Below are 27,067 nucleotides of genomic sequence, written 5' to 3'. Positions count from 1 at the left end.
TGAGAAACTTTATAAATAAATAATACAAGGAGAACATGAAGAACTTTAGTATGAGTGTGAAAACATGATGTTAAAAGAGATGTCCATAAAATTGCCAACAAAGAAAATGTTGAGCACATCTGTCTACACATAGTAAATTATAAGTGGCAAGCAAGAAACATGAACTTAGCTTGATAACCAACATTGACAACTTTTTTTAATAAGTAATAAATGATTATATTAAAGAAAATTTGAAATGTACAAAAAACTTTAAATATACATGCTATGTACTCAACTATCACCTCATTATAATCGACAGCTGCCACAACCTTGATAAGTTATTTATCCTAAAGATAAAGCCACTTGAAGGTAATCAGTAATAAAAAGAATTTATAAAACAGTGCCACATCAAACATTATATATTCATATCTAATGTATGATATGATCAATGTCAACTACATATAAGGTACAAAATGAAAAGCCATAAAAAGATAAGCTTGAATGCATCTTACCTATTTTCCTTAATATGTAATTGCTCTGTTGGTGAATTTGCCCGGCAAAACTAGAATAAGAATCAACAAAAGCATCCTCATATCCAATAATCCTAAAGATCCTTAATCTCTTTGCTCCCAGGAACCCGGGAGTCGAGTTGTCCTTCATACGATAACAATACAACCTCTTCAAAACCTACTGGCCTTGGTATGCACTCATCAATTTTTAAAACTTTGGTCCACAATGATGCAACCATACTCCTTCATCACCCATAAATACAATTCACCCATACGACAATCCTTTTAAAAACTAAAATAACCTTTTTGAAACAAGGCAATGGAATTCCGATAAACAGAAACAGAAGCAGACAACAAACCTGCATTGTTATATGTATAACCTGGAAGTTCTGGAAGCAGTATTTCACCTCGTTGTCCAAATAGAACACCAGAACAAAAAGATAAGATTTATTATCATTAACCCTGAAAGCAACCCAACGCAGAGCCCATTAATTGGTTAGGGTGTTCAATTATAATAATTACAAATCGTATTTTCTTTGATTGGTTGGGGTGCTCTAGAATTGCAATTTATCACGTGATTGGAGAGGTAAGAATCCCTATGGTTTGGTTTTTTTTCACATCTTGAATTTGAAAATAACATTATTTTCGAAGAAAACAAATAGCCAGTGCTCTAACCTAACCCTTACTGATTGGGGTTGCAAAAAGTCCATTTTAACTTATCCCAATAAACAAAAAAACAAAAAATCCATTTTAAAACCACACATTGAAGTAAACCAAATTGTACTTGGAATTGGACAAGGGAAAAACAAATGACTCACAATTTCCTCATATTCACCATGGATCACACATTCACACATGAAGCAGAAACTACAACTTGTCTTCTAATTAGGCCAGACTTCACAAACAAATCATTATTAATTATTTCAACAAAAAAATAAGACATTTAAAAGGTAATATCAAGCTCTCATATCTGGCCCAAAAAGAATCCTGCCAAGCAGAAACAACAGTACCATCATTATCTTCCAAAGTCTGGTTTTTGCTTAAGAAATACCCTTTTTAACAATATAAAGTCCAGATTCAGAGTGTAGCCAGATTAAGTTCTCCTTAAATTTTCCTCTAGACAATGAAATCTTACACATTTCACCTGCCACTGTAGGTTGGTAAAGGTTCCTAGTGAGATAAAATTTACAACACAATCTATCACAATCAATTAGATCTGTAGCAGTTTGCATAAGAACTTTGATTCAGTGAAACTTAAGTACCATCTCCAATACACCATGTAGTTTCAGTCAAAGCTGAATATCTACAAGACAGGACACCTTTCCAACCCAATAGTCAGAATGCTTAGATCTGAAACTAAAAATGCTTTCCTTCACAGTACTTAGCCATTAAATCCTTATGCAGCAAACAATTTGGATTACAAAAAACTCCTTTATAATAGAACTGCTTTGCTATCAAACCTTATTTAAAGGACCCATTTTCTACATCCTAACCAACGATCTTTTCTTAGGTCTGTAGATAAAATTCCGGTTTAGTAAAAGAATTTGCCTGCTCCCTACAATGTCTCTAGGAAGAATTACAAACAATACCACATTAAAAATTTCAAAAAAGTATGTTGCATATCATTATTGCCTTGAACAAAAGGGCAAAAGACAAGCTATTTGCACACTTATAAGGTGAAAGTGGATCCCCTTGCCTTGAGCCATATTGAGGGAAAATAATTTTACCTAGGGAACTGTTCAGTAGAATCTGATAAGAAATTGTGCAGATGCACTGCTTAATCAAAAATTCATTTCTTCCAGCATAGTCAAAATGAAGTCCCAAATACTTCTTATCATAAACTTTATTCATATCAACTTTATAGGCTACCAACCAAGTTATCCACCTCCTAGTCTTTCTGATTTTCGCAACCAGGTCATGTGCTAATAACAGATTATCATAAATCATTGATTACCTATCATGTTAGAAAAAAAAAAGTCACAACTTTCAAGGGCAAGGGATGAATTTACAGAGTCAAAACCATATGCTTGATAACTGCTGCTAGTCGTTTATCTTTCTCAAATTTGTTGCAAGTTAATGTTCTTCCAAAATTGCATGACAAGAAGGTGTCAAGACTCAAGAAGTCCCTAAGATCCTCACCTACACAAGCATAGGCAACAATAAGCAAAATGGGATAAGAAAAGAATCAGTGCATAACAAAGCACACCATAATGGTCCAACTCCAATCAAACTAAGATATAAACAGCTTAATAAAATGAACCAGTTAAATTAAAAATGACATTTTTTTTTTTTAAACAAAATCAAAACATAGCTGCTCTTTATTAAATTAAGGTTAAAGTACAAAATAATTTATTGGGACTAGAAACAATGATGCAAATCATGCTAAGGAAGGAAAGATAACAAAATAGATCCAGAAGGTATCAACAGATCATTTTCAGTTCATATTTCTTAATCACCCAAAGCAAGCAATACCAGCTAAAGAGCTGATTTCTCCTTATTTTTGAGTAAGAAGATAGGCATTTAAGGCAATAGAAGAGTTAAAATGTACGAGCAAAATCTTTAGCTTATACAGATTACATTTGACAGAAAGAGAAACTTTTTGAATAAAAAATACAAGGAAAACATGAAGAACATTTAGTATAAGTGTGAAAACAAGGAGTTAAAAGATCGGTCACCATAAAATTGTCAACAAAGAAACAATTGAGCCCATCTATCTGTACTTTGTAAATTATAAGTGGCAGGAAACATGAACTTGGCTTGGTAAATAAGCTTTGCTCAAAGTTGGTAAGCAACGCTGGCCAATTTCTTTTTTAAGTAATAAATTATTATATTAAACAAAATTTGAATTGAGAACAAACAATTTTTTAAGTATATATTCTATGTACTCAACTATCCGAGAGAAACCACAACCTTGATAAGCTATTTATCCTAAAAACAAAGCCACTTGATTAAGGTAATGAATCAACAATAATAAGAATTTACAACAATGTCATATTCATATCTAATGTATGATATAATCAATGCCAAGTACATTCAAAGAACAAAATGAAAAACCATTGAAAAAAATAAACATGAAATGCATCTTACCTATTCTCCTTAGTATATAACTGCACTGTTGGCAGCTTTGTCAAGTAAAACTAGACTCTCAACGAAAGAATGAACAAAAGTATTCTCATATCCAATGATCCTAAGATCCTTAAACTCTTTGCTCTCACGCAATATGAATACAACATCCCCATTCTTCCTAATCCTATTGGCCATGGTATGGCCATTCTGAAAACTCCATCAGCAGTATAAAATGGTGTCCATGACGATGCAACACCATACTATTTCATAACCCATAAAATGAAATAATGACTATCATGCCCATGTCGACTAATATAACAATAGGCGATGGAATTCCCATATACAGAAACAGACTCAGATATAAAAGGCAACTCACAGGTATCTGGAAGTTCAGGCGGCAGCAGTATTTCACGGAAGACCTCGTCACCCAAATCGAACACCAAAACAAAAAGTTGAAATCCGTCCTCATATACTCTGCAAGCAACCCAATGCATAGCTCCATTGACAAATGCTTGTGACTCACGACAACGTGCAGCACATATGAGAGCCAAACCAGTCACAAACGTTCTCCATTCAACAGTGGACAGTGAACAACCCTGACCACTTTATAGTCATTAGTTTTGGGATCAAATCCAAACCCAATAAACGTGCCGAACCTAGTGTAGGGTAGACACTGGGTGAAGTACCCACCACACGGAATGTTCCGTATGGGGACTGAAGGAATGGAACATGGAAAGGGTAATCAAGCTGGAGTGTTGGGTGAAATGAGGTTCATCTTCGTTCTGCAGTGCGTAGGACTCTTTGTGAGTCTGTGAGTAGAGGCTGAAGAGGAGGAGGTTTTTGTTTTTGTTGTGGGAATGGTGGAGATGGGTGGAAATGAAAGTTGGGTTTTGGATTTGGGATTTCCATGTTTTTGAAACAGAGATGCAGATGATTATGGATTTGATAGGTAAGCGTAGAAAAATGTCGGTTGCAATCTCAGTAGGTAACGATTCCCATCGGATTGAGTTGCTGTTGTCTGACATTGCCGCTGAATTGAGAGAGAGAGAGAGAGAGAGATGACAAGAGGAAAGGAAGGTTGTGAAGCACTCGGCACTGTAATGTGTAGACTGTGGAGTCGGTGAGAGAATTTGGTTTGGACTTAAAACAGGGTCCATACTCCATAGTGATGTCCATTTTAGGTTGGGTTGGCTTTTTTTCTTTTTCTTTTTTTCAATTTCGTATAATTTTCAATTTTTTTTTTCCAAATTCGTGTAATTTTCAATTTCAAATCCAAATTCAAATTCAAATTCAAGTAAATTTCAATTCAAAATTAACCAATAATAATAAAATTAGAATATTATGACTAATTATATCATTTGTAATTATTTATTGAATATTTAGTTTAAATAATTTAATGTAAGCCCAATTTTGAAGGAGTTTAGCCTTAAATCAATAACTACAGACTCAACAAAACGTAGTTCGAGATTCAAAAAATGTCTCAAGTCACGTACAAATCTGGAACTACTTGTCCTACAATGAATGGTAAACTAGATTTTTCTTGCCCTGGTATTTAAGCTAAGAGCATCCGTAGCAACCGTTACAAAAATTATGCCATTTTGCCACATTAAAAGCCTACTTTATTATTTTACCACATCATTTTATAATATCCCATTTATAAAATGTTCAATATTTTTACCACTTCATTTAAATATTATTCCTTAATTCTTTTTAATTCTTTCTTTATTATTTGTTCCTAACGGTAATATTTGTTCCTACAACAGTCATATTTTCGAATCTCATCAATTCTAACGGTAACATTTTCAAACAATCCTCTTAATTCAACTGTCATATTTTTAAAAAATTAATAATTTCTTAAGCATTAAAAAAAAAAAAAAAAAAAACTCGTAACCTGTCACTGAGTGAGAGCAAATGGGCAAAAGAATCAGGTGAAGATTCTTAATAAAATCACAGTCCCCTGGTGCTTAATAAAATCTCTTTGAGCCCAAACATAGAATCTCTTCACCTAATTCTTTATTCCTGTACGCAGTAGATGTAGAACAAATCAATGAAACCTTCAGAGAAACGGTGAATCGATAAAATCTTCAGAGATAGAACGGCGAATCGGCGACTCTGAGAACAACAAATAGCGAATCGGCAACTCAAGATAGAACAGAGAGGAGAGACCCACAACCCAGACCCATAACCCAAAGACCCACGCCGATCACAATCCGAAGTCACAAACCCATAACCCAGAGACATACGCCCACGCTGATCACAATCGGAAATCACAATCCCACAACCAGACCCATGTTGATAGGCGACTCTGAGATAGAACAGAGAGGAGAGAGCCAACAAAAGGGGAAAAAAAAAACCCGGTGAAGGAGATTTTATAGATCAATGATGGTAGAGAGGAAATTGGTGGTGGCTCATATTCATGAATGGGAAGAGAATAAAGCAAAAGGGAAGAGGGAAGAAGAAAGAGTATGGGAGAGTGGAGATGGAGGCGGTGAATACTGAATAGCTGAAGGAGAATATGAAGAGATATGAGAGAGAAAGAGGAATAAAAAATTAATAAATCCATATGCCACAGCTTACCGTACCGTGGTAAATTTGTGACTCTACTATAATATGTTGCAAAAAATATGGCATTTAGAACATATGATAAATGGGGTTAAATGGTGTTTGGTGTGAGATATGTGCCAAATATTTAGCATTTGGCACATATCCCACATCTGCTGTGGGTGCTCTAAAGGTATTAAGAGCTAGAAAAGCACCTCCGAATAGCATACCGGTGTTTAGAGTTGCTGGATTTCTTGAGTGAAAGGGAAAAAAAGAGGGAGCAGCTTAAAACAAGCACTACTCAATCTTCATTTAAGGAAAAACAAAAATATTTATGGAGGAAAAAAGATACATGAGAAGTTGCTTACTTTTTTTACCTCCTCCCTTCACCTTCATAGTCTCTCTCATTTTCAATGTGGAATTAAACATTTTCACTAACTCCTTATTTTTCATATTAACTTTCACGTCTTTACATTTATATTGTAATATAAATCTATTTTAATTAATTAATATTAAAATGCTCCAACATATACATACATATATATATATATATATGGACAAAATTTAGGTATTGTATATTAGGTATTTATCTTAGGTAAATACATTTATGTTCTTTAGGTTCTCCTTTTAAGATTCAGTTACTTAACTAAAAAATACACTTCCTTCTCATGAGAAAAAATTCACATGACAGAATCTTAAAAGGGGAACTTAAGGAATAGTACCGAAGTATTGTACCTAAGTTTTGCTCTCTCTCTCTCTCTCTCTCTCTCTCTCTCTCTCTCTCTCTCTCTCTCTCTCTCTCTCTCTCTCTATATATATATATATATATATATATAATTTCAATAAGAACAGAGAAATATTACAAAAAGAGTATTGCCAACAACCTAAGATCTTACAAATCTCGAAATTAAATTATCAAAGAATTCTAAGACTTCTTCTGAAAACTGAAAACACTGTAGCAAAATAATTTTTAAATGTGTGAATAGTGCTGTGGGACCCATTTTTAATGAAAAAATTGATAAAAAATGAAATTTGTGGGTCCGTGAACAGTGCATATTTGCACTGTTTACTGCAGAAGTCAACATTTGCGGTTACTGTTCATTGAACAGTAACCGCAACACTCAAAACGCGTGAAAACCAAAAAAAAAAAAAAAAAAAAAGGGAACAAACGCAGACGCAAACGTGGAAGAAACGTGGATCCAAACATTGCCACAATCAATTAATGTACAAATGTGGTTACAGGTGAGAGAGTAATTTCCAAATTGCAATAAAGGCAATAACAACAACCATAAACAACTGCAATACTGCTTTGAGTAGAGGGCCAACCTGGAACAGCTTGACCTAAATTTGAATTTCATCTGGTGCTTGAGGAATCTATAACTCCTTAGCAGACTTGAGTTCATTTGATCATCATCTTTCATGTTTCAGAATTGTTCAAGGTCTGATATAGATGCTTCTTTTCTTTTTTAATTCTTTTGGGTGGGGGGGCTGCTCAGAATATGGTCAAGGAAGCGAGCAAGGCATGCAAAGAGGTGTAACAAATTTCAAACTTCCCTTCTAATATCAAAGGATGACTTTCGAGTGAGAAGCATAAACTATTAATGTATTTTTCATCCTCAAATTATGAGCGCTTCAAACTTACATGATGTATTCATGTAAGAAAAACTTAAGATGTAGTACAAATAAAAATGATGTATTGGATTCCAGAAATTTTAGAATCATTCTCACTCTCTCTTTTATATGATAGTCTAGGTTTAATTGTTCGTTATATCATATGGCTAGATAGAAATCAGAAATAACTAATAAACTATATCAGTCAAACTTAAACAGCCAAAATGTTCTTGAAAGTAGAATATAAATAGCAGGCAAAATGTACTATATTAGTCAAACTTAACAAGGGCTTTCTCCCAGCAAAGCCCTTATTAGATGGTAATATGTAATAGGTAATTTTCTCTTCCCCACCCTCCTTTTACTAAACTTCCTATCATCTTAGATGTATTACGTTTAGATCCATTGGATAGGTATAAGTATAGCTTCTATCTAGTTGACCAAGCAAGGTGAAATTTACCACAACTGAGTAGTATATCCTCGACTCACACACACACACATTGCATTGGCAAGCATTTTCATCACAATTGAAGCATGGCAGACAAAATTAATTGCTTATACATTTCTATAAACACACTGAAATCAAATTGGAAATCATCTATAAATACTAACATAAGAATGATGTAGCCACAAAAAGAGTTTTACATAAACAACTACAATTGGGCAAGGAGAAATCTAACACAATTGGGCAACATATCCTTGTCCCCAAAACACACACACACCCTATGTTGGTGAGCATCTTCATCACAATGCAAGCATGATAATCAAAATTTAGTGCTTAATCATTTCTGCAAACAAACTAAAACCAAAGTGTCAATCATTGATAAATACTAATATAAGAATAGTGTAATTAACCACAAAAGGAGTCTTAACATAAACAACTACAATCGATTTTGGAATATAAACTAATTCTATACTAAGAAACAAAACACCATCAAAAAGCCTCGTTGAATCTTTTCTTTTGGTGAGTTAAAGTCTGTTACTACACTCATCACCAACCATAATTGCACAAAGTCCTGCAAGAAATTAAGAACTGTAAGTGCACTCTTGTTTATGGTTAAATTCCAAAAGTAGATAAAATAACACTAATTAGTGTGGTAATCATAAAGAACAAACCTACACTGTTATTTGTCATTTTTTAGAATGTACATATTAATAATTACTCCAAATCCTTTACCACATGAACATTTGCACCAAGAAGAATGGGGGACCAAGGTAAATGATTTAAGCATATTTCCATGCCAGCAATTACATAATAAGAAGATATCTTGCTACTAACAAAGGGCAATTGTGAAGAAAAGACAGAGTGTTAACATTAGAGTAAAAATATCACACAATTTATAATAAAACGAAACATGAGCACAACATGGCATTAATTGTTCTTCTTTACAACCAAAACAAAACATTTGAAAGTAAATTCAATGCCAACTAGGCAACCACAAAACACTATTTTGAGTTTAATGTTTGCATCATCTGTCAACAAGCTCTTAGTAATACATCCCTGGCTATTACTTAGGGTATTTCAAAACTAAAAATACACTTCTAAAGTATCCCTTCATCCACAGTAATTGATCAATGAGTACTATTTTCATTCATAACACCAATGCCCACTTTCAATAATCATCCTCTAAAAGATGACCTTGACCTAAAGAACAAACCAAGAGAATTAGCACATAGTAAGATGAAATGATTTCAGAAATATAAATCTCGAAGAAAAAGCTGTTGACTTAGCTTCTTGGCAGATTTTTTTTTTGGGAGGTGAGTTAGGATTTTGGATTGGGTACAACCTTTGCGGCGTTGGTGTGAAGGTTGTACTAAGTTTGGGGAAATTAAAAGAAACTAGATGCAGAAGGAAACATCCTCTATAACAAGAAAAATATATACAGAAAGCACAAATTGAACCGCAATTTCTGGTTTTTCTTTTATTATAAGTAGCTGAACAATAATTTCTTGTCTAGCAACAATCATAAATTATCACAAAACTAATTGCTACAATATGAAAATTTAATATGAGTGTGAAAATATGAAATAAAAAGATCGAGGTCACCACAAAATTGCCGACAAAGAAAAATTTGAGCACATCTATCTATACATTGTAAATTATAAGTGGCAGCAAAACATGTACTTGATAAATAAGATGGCTCAAAGTTGACAGCCAAGTATTGGCCACTTTTTATTTAAGTAATAAATAATTATATTAAAGAAAATTTGAAATAGATATAAACTATTTTATGTATACAAGTTACATACTCAGCTATCCCCTCAATACAATCGATAGGGAACACAACCTTGATAAGCTATTTGTCATAAAGATAAAGCCACTTAATTAAGGTAATCAATGAAAAATAATAAGAATTTATAGAGAAGTGTCATATCAAATTGTATATATTGATATCTAAGGTATGATATGATCTATGCGAAGCTTATATAAAAAACAAAATTAAACCATGAAATTCATCTTACCTATTTCTGTCAATATGTACTTGTATTGTTGGCAGTTTTGTCAAGCAAAACTAGACTCTCAACATATGCATCAACAAAATTATATCCAATAATCCCAAAATCCTTAATCTCTTGGGTCTCTAAATCCCATGATATGAGTTGCCCACCATTCAATTCCAACACAATGTGACCATTCCTGCAAAATCCTACTGCCCTCATTATGTTCTTTTTTAAAGGTAAACTTAGAGCTTTCATCCACGGGGAAACAACACCGTAGTCCTTCATCACCCATATATCGAGACAGAGACTATTATAATCGTCATGAAACAAGGCGATGGAATCCCGATATGTGGAAACAGAAGCGCACAGCGTACTTCTTTGACGCGTATAAGCTGGAAGTTCTGGCAGCAGTATTTCGCGAAAAACCTCGTTGTGCAAATCAAACACCAAACCAAAATGATCAAATTGGTTATCATTAGCCGTCCTAGAAACAAGCCAATGCATAGCCCCATTGACAGATGACTGTGTTAAAATACCATAGACAACACAAGTGGAAACCAAACTATCCCTAAGCATTCTCCATTGACCAGTGGAAAGTGAATAAACCTCGACCTTGTGTTGCAACGTTGGAAGGTTAGGTGTAATGGGAAAGCTCACAACCCTGACCACTTTATAGTCATTAGTTTCGGGATCAAATCCAAAACCCAGGGACCCTTTGAACACACCATGTGTAGCGTAGGTGACATTGGGTGAAGGAAGTCTGAGATACTTTCCAACACAAGGGTTCCACAGAAAGATTCTATCAGTTTTAAGTGAATAATCCGAAAGGCAGAGAAGGCCATTACAAGTACCGACCACATGTAATATTTTGTTGAGGGGATCAAGTTCTGGACCATGCAAAGGGATATCAAAGCTGGCATGTTGAGTGAAGTCAGTATCATCCTCGTTATACAACACGTAGAGTTCTTTGTCGTCTTCAGTTTTTTGTGAGTCCAAACTGAAGAGGTGGAGGTTGTGGTTGTTGTTATTGTAGGAGTGGTGGAGATGGGTGGAGATGAAATTGAATTTGGGATCTAGGATTAGAGATTTCCATTTTTTTGAAACAGAGGTGCAGATAATTATGGATTTGATTGGTAGGCGAAGGAAAATATTGGTTACAATGTCATCAGCTAAAAGCGATCCCCATGGATTTAACGTCTTGTTGTTGTTGTCTGACATTGTTGCTTTCAAAGAGAGAGGAGAGAGAGAGAGAGAGGGGCTAATTGCAATGGCATTAACGGAGCGTGTGTGTAGAGAAGGCAAAAGGAAAGGAGGGGTTGTGGACTATTAGTGTGTGTTTGGATAGAACTTATTTTGCTGAAACTGAAAACTGAAAACTGAAAACACTGTAGCAAAATAATTTTTAAATGTGTGAATAGTGTTGTGGGACCCATTTTTAATGAAAAAATTGATAAAAAATGAAATTTGTGGGTCCGTGAACAGTGCATATATGCACTGTTCACTGCAGAAAGTCAATATTTGCGGTTACTGTTCATTGAACAGTAACCGCAAAAAGCGTGAAAACCAAAACGCGTGAAAACCAAAAAAAAAAAAAAAAAAAAAAAAAAGGAACAAAACGCAGCTCCAAACGCAGAAGCTGAATACAAACAGACCCTTAGTGGTCTCTGGATTGTGGACTCTAGACTCTGCGAGTGAAGTAGAGAATTTGGGTCTGGACTCTCTACTTAGTTTTATTTGTTTTTAGTTTCTCAAAAAAAAAAAAAAAGTTTTATTTGTTTTTAATTTCGATACTTAATTTAAATTCATTTGATTTGACTTTAGTATTTTGAAATTTAATTTTGGTAAAACTGGAATATTATTTCTAATAGCATAAATAGTTTCATTTATATTGAATATTGATTTTAAATAATTTAATGTAACCCAAATATTTTTGGTGAAACTATGTTATTAGTCCTTGCAGTTTACTTTAAGTGTACAATTAGTTTCTTAAGTTTCAATTGAGTGCAATTAGTTTTTTAAGTTTTCAAAATTAACAATATAAGTTATTTGGTTAACTTCCGTTAGTAGTATTGCTTATATGGCTATCGGAATAATGATCTAACATTTTTTTTAAATGATGTAGCATTTTTTTATTATTGAAAAATTACAAAATTAAAAACTAGATCATTCCCATTCAAATCTTTATCCTAACCCAGTACAAACAACAACAACAACAACAACAACAAAAAAAAAAAAAAAAAAAAAAAAAAAAAATCTCCATTTGCAATTTGTTCAAGGCCTTCTTGCACGTCATCTATGGTGGGTTGATGTTTGTTTTGAATTCGCACACAAGAAGTGGCAATGTCAAAGTGATAAAACAACTCAATTCACACGATTCTTAACATCTTGAGCTGCATTAGATAATTACAAAAAATTAAGAAAAAGTTTCTTCCTCAAACAAAGCTTAAAACAACAAAAATCTAAAAACTTATTTCCTAGCAGCCAAATACCCAATACCCAAATTCTTAATTCTTTATTTCCCCTCACTTTCCCAGCAACTAAACAGGAGGGAAAAAAAAGGATTCCTCAAGATTTCAAGAACCCCATAGATCTACTACCCAACCCCAAGCTTCCGGTGACTGGAGCTACAACAATGTAACGTTGGCAATATCCCCGAAGCAAATTATCTTCTTTTTTTTTTGAGAAACCACCCCAAGAATAGGGGGGAGCAATTCATTCATGGAATATCAGAACAATATACAGCAGATAAGTCCGGAGGAACATCCTCCATCCAGACTTGATAAGCAGAAAAATTACAAGCCATACGAGCCAAACCATGAGCAACTCTATTCCCTTGTTTGCGAGTGTGGCAGAACGACACCTTGTGAAAGGTTTTGGATAGAAGATTAATGTCTATAAGGATGTGACCAAAGCTTGAAGACACAAGTTCTCCCTTATTAATGGCTTTGATGATGACCTCCGAGTCGCCTTCAAAGATTACCTTGTTAAAGTTCAGATCCCTTGCCAGGCAGATTGCACTACGCGCTGCCAACACTTCCACTGTCTCTACAGAAGTAGGCAGAGGAATAGGATGTGTATAGGCAGCCATAACTAGACCTTGGTCGTTCCGGATAATGGCTCCCAAACCAGCAAGGCCTTTGGATGAGAAAGTGGCACCATCAAAGTTAACCTTCATCCAACCTAGAGGAGGAGGAGACCATTTAGCTGGTTTGATTGTGGGAGGAGCACGGTGGGGAGTGGAGGAAGCAAGCTGGAAATCCTGAAGGTTTTCAAGGGCCGTTGAGTTGATTTTCTCAATTGGAAGAGCCTTTTCACCAACACGGATCTAATTCCTGCATGCCCAAATTAGCGCTACTATCATGGCAAATAATTCCGATAGGTTGTTATGTTCCTGGCTGAGCTGAATGACATCCAGCAGAGAAGTGCATTTCACAGCAAGTTTGGTTAACCAACTAAAATGAACCTGCCAAACCGGATACAGACAAGAGCAAGACCAAAGAGCATGGAAAGATGTTTCCTTATCGAGAAAGCAGTGTGGGCAGGAGTCATCAGTCAGAATTTTCCTCTTCCTGAGGTTCACTCTGGTGGGTAGGGCCTCCGAACCAGCTCTCCACAGGAGAGATTTCACTCTATTTGGGATTTTAAGGTTCCAAATACCTCTCCAAGCTTTTTTAGTCAGCGACAAATCAGAGGAAGAAGGCCCGTCATTCATTTCACATTCCAAGAGCAATTTATAACCGGATTTGACGGAGTAAAGCCCATTAGAATTCCTAGGCCAAAATAGCACATCCTCACAGCTATCTAGGCTTAGAGGGATGGCTTTGATCAGAGTGGCTTCATGAGGCAAGAAGGAGGTATCAATCACATTTTCAAGCCAGCAACATTTATCATGGTCAATCAAAACAGAAACTTTGGCATCATAATCAAGAGGGCTAAAGGAGGAGATTACCTTTTGGGGCCGAGGGGTTGGAAGCCAGACATCATGGAAAATATGAATAGAGTCACCATTGCCCACTCTCCATTGAAGGCCCTTTTTAATCACATCCCTGCCCTTCAAGATACTTTTCCAGGCAAATGAGCCGTTACCTTCTTTGGCATCAAGAATGGAACCATTGGGGAAGAACTTCGCTTTGAAAAACCGGTAAAAGAGAGAGTCATTGTTGTCCAGCAGCCGCCAGACCTGCTTAGCAAGCATAGCTTCATTGAATTTTTGAAGTTCTTTAAATCCCATACCTCCAAGGTCTTTTGGCTTACAAAGATCACTCCATTTAGTCTAGTGAATTTTCCTTTGATTCCCCCGCTACCCCCACCAGAATTTCCTAATCAAGGACTCAATCTCCACACAAAGGGTAATTGGGATTTTGAAGCAACTCATCGCAAAGGTTGGAATTGCTTGGAGGACTGCCTTGAGGAGAATTTCTCGCCCCGCTTGGGATAGCAACTACTCCTTCCAGCCTTGGAGCTTAGCTAAGATCTTCTCTTTAATGAACATCAAGCGAAGCAAATTATCTTGGGATGTTTGCGAATTCAAATCCATAGCTCTACATCGAAATCACATTAAAAAATAAAAGTAAAAATAAAACATGATCTACTGCTTCAATAGTAAAACAGGGCATAGTGAATGGCTCCCCACATGTTTGTGAGAATGCCTCAGTGGAGTTGGTAAATCACTCACGTATTGTGCAAATGGAGATTTTTTTTACCGGCTTAGGATAAAGATTTGAATTGGATTGTTCTAGTTAATTTAATTTTGTAACTTTTTAATAAAAAGAAATGCCACATCATTTAAAAATAATGCCAAGTCATTATTCCGTTAGTCACGTAAGCAATATCACTAACGGAAGTTAACCGAAAGACTTATATTGCTCATTTTGAAAACTTGAGGGACCAATTGCGCTCACTTGAAACTTGAGAGACCAATTGCGCACATAGGGTAAATTTTAGAGACTAATAATGTAGTTTCGCCTGTTTTTTTTACTATGCCTAACAAAATGGATTCCTATAACTTGACAACCCTTCAAAAGGTGACCTAATTAAAATGGATCTCTTGCTTTTGATGGTTGTGAGCTGTCAAGAGCTTTGTCCGAATTGTATTTATTGTTTTTGATAAATTATACTAACCTCTCTTGAGGGTTTTTTCCTTTTTCTTTTTCCTTATCATACAACCAGTATGTTTAGTAACCATTCTTTCAAGGTTATTATGGATGAGAATTTAATTTGAAAATACGCATTCTGACTCAATTTTTAATGAAGACGTATGGTCATAATTCATAAATGATTATAATTTGGCAAGATTGCACCTAGACCCAACCCTTATGTATTCCAATTAAATTTTTATGTTCTTCCTTTATACTTTGCATAAACACTATCTGTTATGAAATTTGTTTTCTGTTGTCGTAGGATTTTAGACCATCGTGATGGAATTATATCCTGTAATCTCTTTATATCGTCTATTTGAGTTTGCACAAATACACTACATAGATGGTATAAGGTGGTAGGATTCAAATGATAGCACAAACGGGATGAGAGAGGCCTTGATTATTATACTCGTTGAGTGGTTTGCAATTCTTATCATTGCATATTATGTGGATCAACTTAAATCTACAAGATGTGTAAAAGGTCCTCTATCTTTCTTGCAATATCCAAACCAAGAATCCATGTTCAAATCCAAATGGAGGAACCCAAAGTTAGACATGAGGTAAGATTTTCTAGTTTCTGATTATATACTCGGTCTATTCATTTAGTGATTTGGTTATGATGGGTTAATATGCAAATTGAATAGTTAGTCCATAAATGCATATTCCTTTCTCTCATATGATACTTATCCAATGTTCGAATCTATTCTTTTCTTTTCTTTTTCTTTTTTTTTTTACACAATGCACTATACATGTATTAAAGCTCCTAATCCTTTTTTTTTTTTTTTTTTTTGTTTTAACTGAGATAAAATTCTACTTTAGCCTAATCTAAATGTGAAATTCTCTCCTGAAGACTTGAACCCCAGTCCTTACCCCTCACCCCTGCAAAACCTATACTTGTGGAGTGACCATTACGCCAAGGGTTTATGAATTCTTAATCCTTAACACTTACTAAGCATGTTCATTTATTAAAAGAAAAGAACTCAATTAGAAGTTAAATCAATTAATACTTTTTAGATATTAATACAATTATTACAACAAAAAATGTTCAACTTGTACTCCAAATAATTTGAAAATCTTTACAAGTAACATAACCTATAAAACCATCAACTTGCATTCAATTATTTTTTAATCTTTAGTGAATGTAATAAACTATTTTTTAAAACATAAAGTTGTACATATATGAATTTTTTTGTATTATGTTATAAATATAAACTTGTGCTGATATGGAAAGCTCTAGCTCTTTAGTTTTCTTGACCAAAAAGTTTTACCATCCTTTCATCTTTGCTTCTAATTTTATTAGAACTTACATTCCATGTACTCTATTTTAGTTTTACTTAATCGAAAGTCTTTAGATTCTCGAGCGTCTCACCAAATTTATAAATTGGCATTACCTCCACTTATATTTGTTAGGATTATTGCCCTAAAATCCTATTGTATAATGCTAGGTATGACATTATATTATAAGTAATAAAGTTGTTTTATTATCTAAAATAAAACACACACACACACACACAAAGAAATAATGTCTTTATTATACTAAGAAATAATATGCCCAATGAATTTATGCTTTATCTTTTATTTTCTTGCTAGTGCATGGATAAATTTCTAATAAGAAAATCATGTGTGCCTTAAGATTAATATCTTACCTAAGATTTATCTTTTAATAGAACTCATGTTGACTTAAAAAATCTTCCTTTGGATCATGGTTTGCGAGAAAAGATCTCATCTTATCATCATAATGATCAAGATGAAATTAAAAAGTATATATATTGTTAGGGACATATTTATGTAATTGGCTAATCCTTTGACAAAACGCAATTTATTTGTAATCGGGTAGATCTAGGATGGGTTTAGTACTTCAAGAAACAAATGTTCAAGTTTAGTATTGAAGCCATGCAAATTTGACCAAGAAACAAGTGAAGAAGGTGCTGCTCATTAAGTCTCGACAGAATCCTTTCTATCGAGAATTATTGCTGAAGCTCGACACAAGCTATATCTGTTGAGAATTACGAAATTAGGTTTTCCAGATCTGATTACACGCATATCCATGAGTATTTGTGTAAGGTTTCTTTTCTCACAACCCTAAACATATATAATGATTATTTTAAGAGCCGTCACAAGGATGCAAGGTGTTAAAAAAGAATAATCCATGCATATTGTGACTGAAAGCTGAAATTACTCTAGTTCATGTAGAAACTATTGCATCTTTACGCCAAGGGTTTTGTGACTAAGGGACTTCCTGATCTTCATTGTTGGATGAATTGAAGAACTTTGAAGCCAGCATCTTCCTTAAGTTGGTGTGTTAGTTACGTAATGGGATCCATGCATTATTAGTTAGTCATGTACTGGGATTCATGCATTGAACGGAGAGATTGCCGCTACAATACAAGTCCAATTGCGTATTGGGGTAGGGGTTCAACTATAGATTGGTATTGGGAACTGGGATTCCTTTTACTTGAAATTGCTTGTGATTGATAATAGTGGATTCTTAGGAGTGGTAACCTTAAATTCACCCAGTAGGATTTTGCCTCGGTGGTTTTTCCCATTTGTAAACAAATCACCTGTGTCAAATTTATTTTCCACTGTATTTAAATAATTTGGCGATTTATTTGTGCTATCACGCTAATGCATGTTAAATTGACTTAATTAATTAACTTGGATAATTAATTAATTAATTTGCCAAAGGGGTCAATACATTTTTGGCCTATCAAGTGTTATTACACTCTGATTAGGTATAATCTTTATTGTGTAATTCATTGACCCCCGTTTGTCATGGATAGAGGACAATATTATACCTCTTTTATTTGATGACACTAACTATGCATACTGGAAAGTACCCGTGAGAGCTTTTTTGTAGTCTTTAGATGAAAAGGTGGGCAAGCTGTGGAGACTGGCTAAACTAAGCCAAAGGAAGCATCGACTAATTGGGATGATGCAAAGATCAAAGCAACAAACTTTAACAGCAGAGAATTGAATGCCATTTTCAGTGCGGTCAAAAATGAAGAGTTCAAGAAAATATCCTCGACTGAAACTGCAAAGGAAGCATGGACCATCCTTTAGACAGCCTATGAAGGGACTAAGGTTGTCAAGGATTCAAAGCTCCAAAGGTTCACTACAAGCTTTGAGAAGATAAAGATGAAGGAGGATGAGTCATTTGATAAGTTCTATGTCAAACTCAAGGACATAGTCAACTCAGCCTTTAATCTTGGGGAAACTATTCCCGAACCCAAGATTGTGAGAAAAGTGCTCAGATCTCTGCCTATAGATTCCATGCCAAGATCACTGTCATTGAAGAATCAAAGGACATTGACAAAATTCATTTAATAGTGCTGGTTGGCAACTTACAAACCTATGAATTGGGTTTGACTAGAATTGGAAAAGGAACCAAAAGCAAGAGCATGACACTGAAGGCCAAAAGTAATGAGACTGCTAAGTTTTCGGATGATGAAAATTCCAAGATGAAATCCTACATCACTAGGCAGTTCAAGAAGTTCACGAAGAATGCCAATGCGAAAGGATTTGATAAGGACAGTAAGATATCCAGTTCTTCTTAATTCAAAAGCTAAGATAGAGAAAAGAAGGATGCTAGGGATGACGGTCAGTACACTATTCCCTCAGGACTAAAGTGTTTTGGATGTCAAGGTTTTGGACACATGAAACAAGAATGTCCAACATATCTCAAGACAACTAGGAAAAGCAAGGCTCTTGCTGCTACCTTGAGTGACACTGAGCCTGAGATTGAGTCAAATGAGAGTGATGACGAAGGAATCTTGAGTGCCTTCACTGCCACAATTGATCCAACTGAAGGGGTTACAGAAATAGTAGATGATGAATAGGACTTGGTGGAATCAAAATTTGAGAAAATGGATGATCAAGATGACATCCATACAGCCTATGCTAAGTTGTACAAGGTTTCCAAGAAGTATGAGAAACTGTATAGGCTGGCCACCAAGAAATGGAGTGATGTGGAGCTAGATCGAGGGGAGCTTTCTACAAAGGTTGATGAAGCAAATCAAACCATTGGAGCTTTGTGGTTTGAGAGCAAATTCCTTGCTGAAAGGACAAAGAAACTTGAAGCGAAACTGTTCCAGATGAGCTCAATTGGAGAGGACTTCTAGTGCAAAGCTCAATGAGATGCTAAACTTTCAAAAAGCTGCTTCTGATAAAACCAATTTGGGGTATAATTTCTCTTCTCCTAATATTGTCCCATCTAGTATAACTGTGTTTATCTCACCTACTAATAATGTTAATTCTAAGAATGATGAAGCTAAAACTAAAATAGCTTAAATAAAGGCAAATCTATTTTAGGAGCACCCCTTAAGGTTGAAAAGAAAGAGGCTAGAAATCCTAGGACTAAGAAAGTAAACATCAAAAAGTCTTAACCGAAGAAGCCACATTTCTGTCATCACTGTGGAGCTTCAGGGCATACTCATCCAAATTGTTACTAGTGGTTAGCCACTCAACAAAGCAATAGTATGCTCTCATTTGGAAACGAGAATCAGTTTCCATCCTCTTTTGCTCCTCTTGGAAATCTTCTTAAGGCTCTCATGTTCCTTTCGAACTTGAATAGTTTCAATTCTTCTCCCTCATCTCCAGATCAAAGGTTCTTCCAAGGTGTGGAAGGAAAAAGGCTCAAGGTAGTCACTTCTCTCTCTCTCTCTCTCTCTCTCCCCCCTTATGTTTATGCTTTACTTGTTTGTTTTTGCATTCCTGTTTTGAGTCAGTCCAGTTTTATATTTTGTATGTTTTTTTCATGTTTTTGTTTTGGATGTTTTCATTTTTGCTTTATTTTGTTTTTCATAAAAATAAAAAAATAAAAAAAAATTGAAAAATCAGAAAAATACAAAAATAGTGTGTGTTTGTGTATATTGGTACCTATGTACCTTGGATGGCCATTGAAACAAAGTTTTCTAAACTTTGTATCTCTTGTAACTTAGATGAGCATCTCAATGCACAACTAAACAAGTGAGTTTTGTGGCTCGTGTTTGTGATGAGTACTTTTAAGTAATCTCTTATATCTTAACACTCATATCACTCTTTTTGACGAAATTGACTAGAAAATCCTAAGAAAAATGCATAAAAAACCATCTCACCACTATAGCGCTCCAATCATGTATAACATCTGTGTGCTTCGACATAGCAAAATTGTGATGTTTAAGCTTACATAATTGGGTACTTCTTCTCTCTCTCTCTCTCTTGTATGCCCACACATGTTATGCTCAAAAGAAAAATATGCAAAGAAAAATTAAAGCAAAAAGAATCAAAATGCTTTTAAAAATGGTTGTAAGTGTGTTTCTAGGAGAAGTGGGAGTTATAGGATGTACCTCGAAGGTGATAGTCCCCATCAAACAGTTATGATTATATGTGAGTGTATTTGATTCTCTCTAGTCTCAAATCTTCATAATATGAAACACTTATGCACTCTTGCTATATTTCACACACAACACGCAAGCTTTTTGCTACTTTTGATACATGTGCAGGTACAATGTGATTTGGCCATCGCAAAGAATACATGTGTTAATATATGCTTACTGAACTGCTCAACTTGTTTTTGAAATATAAAATTGGTTAGACTTGTTTATTGTGTGTGTGTTTTGGATCTATGAATACTTCACATAGTTGTTGAAAGATGTTTTGAGAGCTTAATATGTTGATTGGATCTATGTTTGAGTAGCTTGCTTGTTGCATTCATCTCTATGTGTTTTTCCCATCTTGAAAAACCTGTTTTCTTCGAGCTCGACAGCTTTTTGATAGATCATCGACAGATTCCTTTCTATCGATCCCTTCTTTCTTCTTTTCTCGACAGATCTTGATGGATTCTCAATCCATCGAGATTTCTGAGTTTCTTCTTGATAGATTCTCGATTTATCGAGCCAAATTTCTAAGTTCTCTGTTTGGCCGATAGATTCTTGACAGATTCTCGATCCATCGGGATGATTTTGCCGTCGACAGCACCTCGACAGATTCATTTCTATTGAGATTTAGTGCTCGACAGATACTTCGATCCATTGAGCTGCGATTTCCTTATATAGGCTAGGCGCGAATTAGATCTCACTTTTCTCATTCTTTCTCGACAAAAATTTTTTCTCTCTCTCCAAACACTTCTCTTTCACTCCTATCTCTCTACCCACATGATTTTCAGCCTAGTTCAAGTCTTAATCTTCTGGTAAGTGTTCTTAAACCCTCATTTACATGCATTCATGCATTTTATACCTAGGTTTTAGGGTTTTTGAAAATTTTTGGGGTTTTTTTTTGGATATTTTTGTGAAATTTTTGGGTTGGGTGTTATTGATTTGATGTTATATGCTCATGCGTTGCATTCTCATTGCATTTTAACAATGTTTCATGCATTTTAGATGTGTGTTTGATTATTGAAATGTTTGATGGTAGGTTTGGATTGGGTCTTACCCATGATGCTTTTTAAATATTGCACGTCACATGTTCATGCATTTTTTATGCATACATTTTTTTTCCTTGTAATCTGGTTGTGATGTGTTCTCTCTCTTGGATAGATTGCGCCATGGCACCCAAAGCACGTAAATCCACTCCGACTCGGAATCCTCTTGGTTCTGGGTCTTCTTCTTTTGATCCTATCCCTCCTCTCCACGTTCGGTTCTGTGATGAGAAGGCCCGAAAGGACTTCTTGGAGAAATTTCAGAAACATGGTGTTCATTCGAAGTGCCATGTTATCCTGTCGGACTTTTCTGACACTCCTCTCCTCACCGCCATTTGGACTCGGGGCTAGGAATCTCTACTTGAGAGTCCCTTAAGGTGTCTCATCGTGTTTATATAGGAGTTTTACTCCAATATACATGGTATCGATACCTTTGTACCTCGGTTTGCCACTACATTTCGCGATACACGTATCGTAGTTACCCTGGATCTTATATTCGAGGTACTACATGTTCCGCGAGTAGCGCATCCTGACTATCCCGGTTATGAGTGTCTTTGGACTGTGTCCAGAGACGAGCTTTTGTCTCACTTTTGTGAGACTCCTTCCATATGAGGTGGTAAGCAAAACACCCCATGCTCAGGTTTTGCCAAAGGCCCAAGGTTCCTTAACATGGTGATGACATTTAGGATATGTTTGGATACCGCTTATTTTGTTAAAAACTGAAAACACTGTAGTAAAATAATTTTTAAATGTGTGAATAGTGCCATGTGATTCACTTTTAATTAAAGTTTTGGTGAAAAAAGAGGTTTGTGGGTCCCGTGAACAATGCACGGGACCCACAAACCTGATAGAAACGCACTTCTTTTTTTTCTTTTTTTTAAAAAAAGAAAAGAAAAGAAAAGGTAGACGTTGGACACGCATCAGCGCTATCCAAACGCTGCTTTACTCTTACTCAATTGTCTCACTATAACTCTATCACAGAGCTTCGTGCTCGCTTTCTTTTGTCTCTTCTTAACGACCTCTCTATAGATTTTCCCTCTCACTTCATTACATCTGTATTTGATGTGTATCAGGATACAGCAACCCATGATAAGCTCATCTTTCCTTCAGCTATCACGCGGATCCTTCGCCACTTCTCCATCCCCATTCTTGATTCTCCTTACTTCACCATCATGAGTGCCATCAATGCCGATTCTGTTCGATGGAGCAAGGCCCAGCTTCGATCGAAGCAGCCACTAATGGAGACGACCGATCTTGCAGCTTCTGATGTTCCTTCTTCCTCATCTCCTTTTACCTCTGCAGCTGGTGGTGTGACTCTTGAGGCCATCATGACACAGCTTCAGTGCATGAATGCTTGCCTTGACTCTCTCACTGATGAGATGTGTCAGGTGCACACTCGTGTAGGTCGTATAGCAAGTCGACGGGCTCGCCTTGGTGGTTTCGCTCCCTCGCCATCTCCTTCTCCAAAGGCTTCAGCTAAGGAGGATGACGATGCTGGTGATGATGAGAATGATGATGCTAGCTCTTCTAGTGATGACGAAATGACAACCTCTTAGTGACTTAACCTTTGTCATTCGTGACAAAAAAGGGAAGTAGTTTTGGGTTTGAGAGTAGTCTTATAATTGGCTAATCCTTTGACAAAACGCACTCTACTTGTAATTGGGTAGATCTAGGATGGGTTTAGTACTTCAAGAAACAAGTGTTCAAGTTTAGTATTGAAGCCATGCAAATCTAACCAAGAAACAAGTGAAGAATGTGCTGCTCATTAAAGCTCGACAAAAGTCTCGACAGAATCCTTTCTATCGAGAATTATTGCTGAAGCTTGACACAAGCTCGACACAAGCTGTATTTGTCGAGAATTATGAAATCAGGTTTTTCAGATCTGATTACATGCATATCCATTAGTATTTATGTAAGGTTTTTTTTTTCTCACAATCCTAGACATATATAAGGATTATTTTAAGAGTCGTCACAAGGATGCAAGGTGTTGAAAAAGAATAATCCATGCATATTGTGATCGGAAGCAGAAATTGCTCTAGTTCAACATATTCTCTGTAGAAGCTACTACGTCTTTACGCCAAGGGTTTTGTGACCATGAAACTTCCTGATCTTTATTGTTGGATGAATTGAAGAACTTTGCAGTCAATATTTTCTTCAAGTTGATGTGTTAGTCACGTATTGGGATTCGTGCATTGAACGGAGAGATTACCGCTACAATACAAGTCCAATTAGGTATTGGGGTAAGAGTTCAATTGTAGGTTGGTGTTGGATATTGGGATTCTTTTTACTTGTAACTGCTTGTGATTGATAATAGTAGATTCTCGGCAGTGGTGGGGCTTTGCCTCGATGGTTTTCCCCATTCGTAAACAAATCACCTGTGTCAAATTTATTTTCCGTTACATTTAGATAATTTGGTGATTTGTTTGTGCTACCACGCTATTGCATGTTAAATTGACTTAATTAATTAACTTGGATAATTAATTAATTAATTTTCCAAAAGGGTCAATACATTTTTGGCCTATCATATATTATTTACCAAAAAAAAAAAAATCCGTATCAACCTCTTTAACACGAATTTGAATGACTTCCCTAGAAAATATTCCTAGAGTCACCATTGTAAAAGTAATTGTATGAGTATATATCTAAGAAATAAAAAAACCCATATCAACTAGGTCTTAGAAAATAAATTGACTAAAATATAGATTATTTACCTATAACTTGAGATGTTCAATGGTCCAATGGAGTAATAAGAAGCTTTGAATGAATTGAAGGTAAGAAATGAACACAAATTGAAAAGAACGAAGATGAATGTGAGAAGGAGTGAGAGTTGTAAAAATGGTCTAGAGAAGTCTTTAACCATCAAGGTCCTCTTTCTTAAATTGCTTAAGAAAAGTCTTTAACCATCTTCTAAAAGATAACTTTGACCAGAAGAACTAACTAAGAATATTAATTAGCACATTGTAAGATGACATAAATTTCAGCAATATAAATCACAAAGAAAAAGTTGTTACCTTAGCTACCTAGAATTTTTTTTTGGGACCTATGTTAGGAATTTAGATTAAATTCTATCTTCACCATGTTGGTGTAGGATGAGGGGATGGGATAGAAATGAATGGAATGAAAAGAATAATTTTAGAATATTTTTGCCATTCCCTTGTCTGGAAGTTTTAATGAAGTGAATGAAACAGTCATTCCCTTGAAAAGAAATAGAATGGAATAAAATGTATTTAAGTAGGGGAAATGAATAGAAATGAAATGAAATGAATGGAATTAAGTCATCTTATTTAGATGTTTTAAAATAAAGGAATGGAAAGTAAGTAATATTGTTTGGAAGTAACATAGAGAAAAATGAATGAAATTATTTTATGACAATATTACTATTAGAATATATACGGATATTTTGGGAGTTTTAGTTAAAAAAATTCATTAAATCTAATTTCATTATCTCAAATTCCTCCCAATTTTGGGGGATGAAAATTTGAGGTTTTGATGGAATAGAAAGAAATGAGTGTTCCATCCGATCTATTTCATTCCCTCTCACTTAACCTATATCTTTTGTGATTTAGTCACATAAAATATAAATCACAAATTCTTTGTAAACTCAAAATCTTAGTTCATAGTTGGTAATGAAATTGGGCATTTCATCTGTGAAGAATATAACGTGTCAACTAAGATAATTTGTCTTGATCATGGAAGTAGAGACTTCTAGTTGATATGTTGATGTGTCTTAAGTGAATAAAATATATTGAACTAGACTGCTATAAGATTAATTATTCTATTAATGATTGTCAACTGAATAATAAATCTTACAACTTTAATTTACATAAACTCTCAATTCTAAGAGGATAGTGAACACGATCATGAAATGTTGGTTGTTTTGATATATCAAGATTGAGATCTAATTCAACAGTCAAAACCTCAGTATGTTGGACAACCACACGTAGTGCTAAAGGAACACATATCCTTAAGATAGAATTCATAGCCTCCTTGTAGAGATATAAAATATTCTTTTGAGATAAATTTAATGAGTTTGGTTATTTAAAGTGTTAGGTCTGACCACTTTAGTAAAGAGTTACAAAAATTTATATTTTATGAAATTTGATTTCATCAATATATATGAATAACTTAAAAGATTAAACTGGGTACTCAAGGATCAAGAGGTAGTAATTTTCAAAATGGCAGTTATATATTATGACTTTGTATTACTACGAATATTTTAATGAAGGAGTTAATTATTTAGATAATAAAGTCTTGGGATTTAATTTTATTAATAAAGCTTAGAGTGCAATTATATTGATATAGTGGTATTAAATATAATTAATGGTAATTTTGAGTTTGTCAAGATTTGACAGATAAGCCCGAAGCCCATTGAAGCTAAAACTTTATTTGTCCCTTTGGTCCCATCCCAAGCCACATACTCAAACCCAATTAGACTGGCCCAAAGGCTAGCCCAATTAGATAATAAGTTTTTTTATTTATTTAATAAGAGTTATTAAATAAAGTAACTGCTTTTGACAGTTTAAAAACGTACATACGATTAAAAGAGAAACAAGACAGTTTTCTCAAAACACATTCATATTCTCTCTTGAACAAGTGCGTACATAACTGATTGAGAAATCACACATCTTGGGCATCTGTGAAATTGGGGTGAACATTGAAGGTCTTCCCAAGTTCAAACTTCTTTTGTTTTGAATTTCACTACATCAAAGTACGCTTTTTTATTCTTTGTTTTTAAAATTCTAGGTATTCCATGTTATCTCATATGAATGAACAGGATACTTGTGTTGCTTTCACTGTGCGTTTTGTATGAGATGCAAAACCAATTTTTCCAACACCCATATCATATTAAAAATTTTTTTTTTGGTTAATTAGATATAATAATATAGAAGTTATAAATATATAAATTATGTACATGTGTGTATATATATCCGGAGTGTAATTCCGAAACGGTGCACCAAAACACATAGGTTTCAGAATATTTCGTCCAATTGTCAATCCGCAACGATCTCTGAAACAGAATTCAAAACCCATTCTACATCATTCGAGGAGAAGATTGGTCTTTGCCAACCACAAGATCAAGAAACATTGTGATTTGGAGCTCAACTATGAATCTGGTTTAGATAAATGGTTTTTTGGTTTTTATTATTATTATTATTATTTATTTATTTTTTTTAAAAAGGCCAAAACATGCAATTTTTCAAGTAAACATTATGCATAATTATTTGGAAACCTAGAATGTTTGGAGGTCTACAAATAGAAACATGGAATGCAATTGGACACATATTGCATGTGATGGATTGGTATGAGATCTTATATGGCATGCTTAGTCTATTAGAGCATTTGCATCAGAGAATGCTACTCTATCCTATTTTGCCATCCCAAAAAGTCAC

The 27,067-nt window shown here is 34.9% G+C and overlaps 2 protein-coding genes across 2 annotated transcripts; both read right to left on the bottom strand.

Annotated features, from left to right (window-relative positions):
• Nucleotides 1-3,584: 3,584 nt before the first annotated feature.
• Nucleotides 3,585-4,579, bottom strand: LOC126691510 (uncharacterized). The gene is made up of 3 exons (XM_050386543.1): nucleotides 4,245-4,579; nucleotides 3,899-4,157; nucleotides 3,585-3,761 (listed from the first exon to the last, which is right to left on the bottom strand). The coding sequence occupies exons 1-3, from the start codon at nucleotides 4,577-4,579 to the stop codon at nucleotides 3,585-3,587; spliced, it is 771 nt and encodes a 256-aa protein (XP_050242500.1).
• A 3,995-nt stretch (nucleotides 4,580-8,574) lies between these two features.
• LOC126690931 (F-box protein CPR1-like) lies at nucleotides 8,575-11,471 on the bottom strand. The gene is made up of 2 exons (XM_050386034.1): nucleotides 10,167-11,471; nucleotides 8,575-8,719 (listed from the first exon to the last, which is right to left on the bottom strand). The coding sequence occupies exon 1, from the start codon at nucleotides 11,361-11,363 to the stop codon at nucleotides 10,176-10,178; it is 1,188 nt and encodes a 395-aa protein (XP_050241991.1). The 5' UTR covers nucleotides 11,364-11,471; the 3' UTR covers nucleotides 8,575-8,719; nucleotides 10,167-10,175.
• Between the last annotated feature and the right edge of the window lie 15,596 nt (nucleotides 11,472-27,067).

Source organism: Quercus robur, chromosome 7 (genome assembly GCF_932294415.1).
Source record: "Quercus robur chromosome 7, dhQueRobu3.1, whole genome shotgun sequence".
Taxonomy (NCBI): Eukaryota; Viridiplantae; Streptophyta; class Magnoliopsida; order Fagales; family Fagaceae; genus Quercus; species Quercus robur.
The sequence above is the reverse complement of the archived record's forward strand: the minus strand, read 5'-3'. Positions and strand labels throughout refer to the sequence as shown.